This window comes from Arachis ipaensis, chromosome B1, assembly GCF_059453495.1.
Source record: "Arachis ipaensis isolate K30076 ecotype BB chromosome B1, ASM5945349v1, whole genome shotgun sequence".
Lineage (NCBI taxonomy): Eukaryota > Viridiplantae > Streptophyta > Magnoliopsida > Fabales > Fabaceae > Arachis > Arachis ipaensis.
This window is the reverse complement of record NC_142436.1, coordinates 16,784,715-16,791,331: the sequence shown is the minus strand read 5'-3', so window position 1 is coordinate 16,791,331 and position 6,617 is coordinate 16,784,715. Positions and strand designations below refer to the sequence as shown.

Here is a 6,617-nt window from a genome sequence, read left to right as displayed (position 1 = left end):
TCCAATCAATGATGTTCTTCAACGGCCCGAACAATGAGCCCGTCCTCTGTCGAGCATTTCCCACTTACCTAGATGGTGCGGCGTTACTCTAGTTTTCTAAACTTTCTGCAGGTTCGATCTCCTCCTTTGAAGACCTCGCCAGATCATTTATTGATTACTTCGCTGCGTCTAGAATATATGTACATGGCTCGGACTTTCTCGGCACCATCAAACAAGGTCAGCACGAGAGTCTGAAAGACTACATGACCAGATTCGCGGACGCCACTATGGAGATCCAAGACTTGGACCCGGCCGTTCACCTGCACGCTCTCAAGGCCGGCCTCAGACCTGGCAAATTTCGGGAGACCATTGCCATAACAAAGCCAAAGACGCTAGAGGAATTCCGAGAAAGGGCGGCTGGGCAAATGGAGATCGAAGAACTCCGAGAAGCCCAGAAATCAGACAAACAGCCACATCGGAGAGATGAGGAAAGGACTTTCAGATCGCCAGGCAACAGGGACACAAAGAAACCTCCAAAGCCCGCGTCAAAGTACAACACATACACCAGATTTAACACCAGAAGAGAGAACATCATCAGAGAGATCCTCAACGCCAGAATCATAAAACCACCAGCCCGAGCAGGGAACTACCAGGATCAACGATTCGTAGACACGACAAAATATTGTGCCTTCCACCGAAAGTTCGGTCATACCACAGATGACTGCATCGTTACGAAGGACCTCCTGGAAAGACTAGCACGCCGGGGTCTCCTGGACAAATACATTGAAACCCGGAAGGGCAGAGGAGGAAACTCGGACAGGGCAGAGCATAAGCAAGCAACGGCTGACGACAAAAAAGAGAGGGCGACTCCTGATCCGCCAAGAGGAGTCATCAACCACATATCGGGAGGATTCGCAGGCGGAGGAGAAACAAGCTCGGCCAGGAAGCGGAGCTATAGAGCAATGCTGGCAATCGAAGGAACCATACAACCAAAGAAGGACAAAGAACCAGACGTCACAATATCCTTCAACCAAACAGACTTCAAATCGGTAAGCCCTAACCTCGACGACCCCGTGGTAATTTCCATCCAGGTCGGAGAACTGTTGGTAAGAAAAACATTGTTAGATCCAGGTAGTAGTGCTGACGTTTTATTTTACTCTACTTTTACTAAAATGAAATTATCAGAAAAACTGATACAACCCTCCTCTGGAGAGCTAATTGGGTTCTCCGGAGAGAGAGTCCCAATCATGGGACACATATGGCTAAAGACCACAATGGGAGAGATCCCTATGTCAAAATCAATTGATATTCAATATTTAATAGTAAACTGTTACAGCCCTTATAATATTATACTTGGGAGACCCGCACTGAACATATTCAGGGCAGTGGTGTCCACATTACATCTGTGTGTCAAGTTTCCAGTGCAGGAAAACAAGATCGCCACGGTATATGCGGACCATCAGGAAGCTCGGCAATGCTATCACGCTGGTCTAAAACCAGTCCAAACAAAACAGGAAGCTCGGCCCCAGATCCAAGCCATCCAAACTTCTGCCAACACAGCGACACTGGCCGATCTTGACCCAAGAGAAAACCTCGGCGAAAGACCTCGGCCAATGGACAATCTTCAACAAGTAACACTGACATCAGATGACAAACAATGCACATATGTTGGAGAAGCATTAGAAGGGGCAGACCGAGCAAAACTTATTCACATACTGCGTCAGAACGCCGACCTCTTTGCATGGACGCCAGATGACATGCCAGGAATCAACCCAGAGGTCATCTGCCACAAGCTAGCAATCGAAAAAACAGTCCGACCAGTTGCACAGAAGAAAAGAAACCTCGGAGAAGAGAAAAAACAAGCAGCACTCGAAGAAACCCAGAAGCTCCTCAATGTAGGTTTCATCAGAGAGATTCGCTTCACCACATGGTTGTCCAACGTGGTAATGGTAAGGAAAAGCTCAGGTAAATGGCGCATGTGCGTCGACTTTACAAACTTAAATAAAGCCTGCCCTAAAGATGCATATCTACTGCCTTGCATTGATAAATTAGTTGATAACGCCTCTGGTTTCAAAGCTTTGAGTTTTATGGATGCATACTCTGGCTATAACCAGATCCTAATGCACCCAGAAGACCAAAGCAAAACAGCTTTTATAACAGAACATGGGAATTTTTGTTACAAGGTAATGCCATTTGGCCTAAAGAATGCAGGTGCGACATATCAAAGGCTAATGGACAAGGTGTTCCAACAGCAGATAGGCCGCAATATGGAGGTCTATGTAGATGACATGGTCACAAAAACACCTATGCAGAGGTCCCACTATGACGACTTAATAGAAATCTTCAGACAACTCCGAGCATATAACATGAGACTCAATCCAGACAAATGCGCGTTCGGAGTACAAGGAGGGAAGTTCCTGGGATTCATGTTAACATCTCGAGACATCGAGGCCAACCCGGAAAAGTGCAAGGCCGTGCTGAACATGACAAGCCCAAAAACGGTAAAGGAGGTTCAGCAACTTGCAGGACGAATAGCTGCCCTGTCACGTTTCCTACCTGCAGTGGCAAACCGATCTTATCACTTTTTCCAGACATTTTCTAAAGGCAGGAAGTTCAACTGGACAGACGAATGCGAAAATGCTTTTACCGAACTTAAACAACACTTAACATCACCACCAATCCTCCAAAGACCAGAAACAGGTAACCCACTGTATTTATACCTATCAGTATCTAACCATGCTATAAGCTCGGTTTTAGTAACAGAAACAGGAAGAAAGCAAAGCCCAATATACTTCATCAGTAGGGTGCTACAACCAACAGAAACAAGGTACCCGAAGATAGAACAACTAGCGCTAGCACTAATCACCACAGCAAGAAGACTGCGGCACTACTTTCAGAGCCACACAATCATAGTACGAACGGACCAACCGCTGAGGCAGATATTAACCAGACCCGAGCTCGCCGGCAGATTGATAAAATGGTCGGTCGAGCTCTCCGAGTTCGACATCCAATACGAATCAAGGAAAACACTAAAGTCACAGGTGCTAGCCGACTTTATATCGGAGATGACTAAAGACACACATAATACAGAGGTCAGTTGGAGCATACATGTGGATGGAGCGTCAAACAAAGAAGGCAGTGGCGCAGGGATACTGCTAAAAGAAAGAGACAAGGTGGTGGCCGAGCAGTCACTACAGTTCCGCTTCAACGCCAGCAACAATCAGGCAGAATATGAGGCCCTACTTGCTGGACTGAAGCTCGCCCTACAACTACAAATACCTCGAATAATAGCCTACTGCGACTCTTCCTTAGTGGTACATCAAATAAAGGGCGAATTTCAGGTAAAAGATCCTTTGTTAGAGAAATATTGGCTCATAACAAAGGATCTAATTTCAAAATTTAAAGAATTTAATATTATCCATATAAACCGAGAACAAAATACCAGGGCCGATGTGTTATCTAAGTTAGCCACAACACGGCAAGCCGAAAACACATCGGCACTGTCCCAGCTGACACTTGACAAACCAAGTTTTGAGCAAGAAACAATTTTGAGTATTACACAGGTCCCAGATTGGCGAACACCTTTTATCGATTACATTAATACAGGCACCATTCCAAATGATGAGCCGAACTTGCCGCTCTTCCGAAGAAGAGCAAGCTTCTATACAGTGCTCGGAAACACCCTATACAGGCGAGGACACTCACAACCATTGCTCAAGTGCATCAGCAACGAGGAAGCCGAGGAGGTTATGGCCGAAACGCATGAAGGAGTCTGCGGCAACCATATTGGCGGCCGAGCATTAGCAGCAAAGATATTGCGAACATGATACTATTGGCTGACGATAAAACGGGACTGCATCACCAAAGTCAAAGCATGTGATAATTGTCAAAAGCATGCCACCCTTTCAGAGACCCCAGCCGAGGAGCTCCATACCATAGAGGTAAGCTGGCCTTTCGATAGGTGGGGATTGGATATCCTCGGACCCTTTCCGAAAGCGCCAGGCCAGGTAAAGTTCCTCTTAGTGTCAATAGACTATTTCTCTAAGTGGATAGAAGCACAACCACTAGCACACATAACATCAGAAAAAGTGCGATCTTTTCTATGGAAAAATATCATATGCAGATTCGGTATCCCAAGAGAAATAATCTCAGATAACGGAAGACAATTTACAGACCATAAGCTCGCCACCTTTCTGACAAACTTTAACATCAAACATCACTTTAGCTCAGTAGAGCACCCGCAAACTAACGGACAAGTTGAATCAGCTAACAGAATTATCTTGCAGGGGTTAAAGAAAAAGCTCGGCGAAGCTAAAGGGGAGTGGGCCGACCTCATTCCAGAAATTCTATGGAGTTACAACACCAGCATTCAATCTGCCACAGGGGAAACTCCCTTCAAATTGGTATATGGCGCAGAAGCGCTCATTCCAGTAGAGGTCAGCGTCCCAACGTTAAGGACCGAGCTCTATAATCAACCAAACAATCAACAAGCTCGGTCAGCTGAACTGGACCTCGTAGAAGAAGACAGAGACATCTCCGCCATAAAGCAGCAAGCTAGAAAACGATACCTAGAGCAAAGACACCACAAAAGAGTAGCTCACAGGTCTTTCAACAATGGAGATCTTGTACTCAGACGAACAGAAGATGCACGGAAACCACCAGCACATGGCAAATTAGCGGCAAATTGGGAAGGTCCTTTCCGAGTTCTCCAAAACCTCAGAAAGGGGGCTTACAGATTAGAAACCCTTAGAGGAGAGAAACTTCCGGGAACATGGAACATCTCCTCTCTAAGGGAATATCAATCGTGACATAGCCTGTATAATAAGCGAATGATGGTACTCTTTTTCCCTCCGACGGTTTTTTCCCAAAAACAAGGGTTTTACTCGGAAAGGGTTTTAATGAGGCCAGACGCAACAAATCATTGTACCCATACAACCTAATGTACAATCAAAACAGTTCTCATTTTGACAGTTAACATACATTTTAGTTAGTAAACGCAGCGAATTATCCGAGCATTATCCTCGGAACACTAACATCATAAGCCGAGCATAATCCTCGGAAAACTCCCATCGTGAGACTAAGTCAAAGTCTTTCAAAATTAACAAACCAATCCGAGCTTCATACTCGGAAAGCAACATGCGCATGCCGAGCATACTGCTCGGAAGAAGTACAAACGAACGATATCATCAAATCGCTTAAACAAATCCTAACGTGCTTCTATTCAAAAATACAAGTTCTACACTAGAACATCTACTCTCATTTCCAAACAAGTTCACTTAAACAGAATGGCTTCGGCCATCTTCGATTTATATATACACGACTACTTCTAACACACAATCATAAGTTTATCCAAAATATCAAATTTTATAAGTCATCATCAAGCCGAGCTGTATGCTCGGAAAACAAAAAGTGTCACAACCAAGATTATATACTTGGTACCCAAAACATTTCCACCAAATATTCATAAACAAAGTTCAAGATAGACAGCCACAAAGTTCAAAAGAGGCTACACATATACAAAATAAACAAATACTAAAGGCCTAGTCTGCCTTATCGCCAATACTAGACTCCCCGCTACCATCTGAAGCAGCAGCACCATCACCCACAAGCTGCCCGTTCACAACCACTTTAGTTGCATCAAGCATATCCGCATCTGATCCAGGAAACAGCACCCGCACTTGAGAAACAGCGCACTCGAAGCCTTGTGCATATGACTCATAAACCTCAGTCTGCAACTCCTTCACCCTTGACCCCAAGCAATCATTGTCAGCCTTAACAGTCTTCACCTCCTCTGCACAAGAAAGATGAAGACGTTTTTCATCAGCAAGCTCGGACTCTTTCAACTTCAGCGAGGAGGACAATTCCATAATAGTCTTATCCTTTTTTTCCAAAGCCGAAGACAGCTCGGCAACATCCACAGCAGACTTGTGCTCTCTCTCAAAAACTAGCTCTTGAGCACGACCAACAGCTACCATACGTGCACCAATGACCTAACACCAAAACAAAGAACATCAACAAAATATAACAAATGCACACTAAGACAAAATACAACCCTCACCTGCATAAAACGGCTCACTCCTACATGACCAACATCCTCGATCATCTTCATATCATCTGGGAAGCAACACAGCTCATCAGCCATGACAGAAAAAGGGTACAGTTTTCCCCACAACGAGCGACAATGAACATCTTCGGAATAGCCATGCAGTCTTTTTTGAGACTCATAGGCAGACTCCACTCGCTGAAGCTCCACAGAAGACTCCCCTTCCTTCAGGAAAGTCTCGGCAATCTTTTCTTTCGCGAAACCCCTCTTTCGTTTAGACTTAAGAGCAGCCTCGGACTGAATCACAAGGTCTCTATCAGCATTGGTAGCCGAGCTCCCCTTCTCAGCCTTCTTCCGCTGATTGAAGAATGACTTCAAACCAGCAGTAGTAATCGTAGGCACCTTTTCACCTGCACCAAAAAGCCAACAAGGTAAGAACAGACAAGGACAAAAACGACAAACTAATCAAAAAACAACTAATTTACCTAGATATCTCAGAACCGCCTCTCTATCAGAATCCCATTTTAACAACTCGGACACAGATAGCAAACCCTTCGGACCCAACTCTTCAAACAGAAACTCCATCACAAGTTGA

At 45.0% G+C, this 6,617-nt stretch overlaps 1 protein-coding gene across 1 annotated transcript; it reads left to right on the top strand.

Annotated features, from left to right (window-relative positions):
• Positions 1–242: 242 nt before the first annotated feature.
• Positions 243–3,806, top strand: LOC148575828 (uncharacterized). The gene is made up of 2 exons (XM_088502569.1): positions 243–1,928; positions 2,163–3,806. Exons 1-2 carry the CDS (start codon positions 243–245, stop codon positions 3,804–3,806), a joined length of 3,330 nt encoding a protein of 1,109 aa, XP_088358695.1.
• Positions 3,807–6,617: the final 2,811 nt, after the last annotated feature.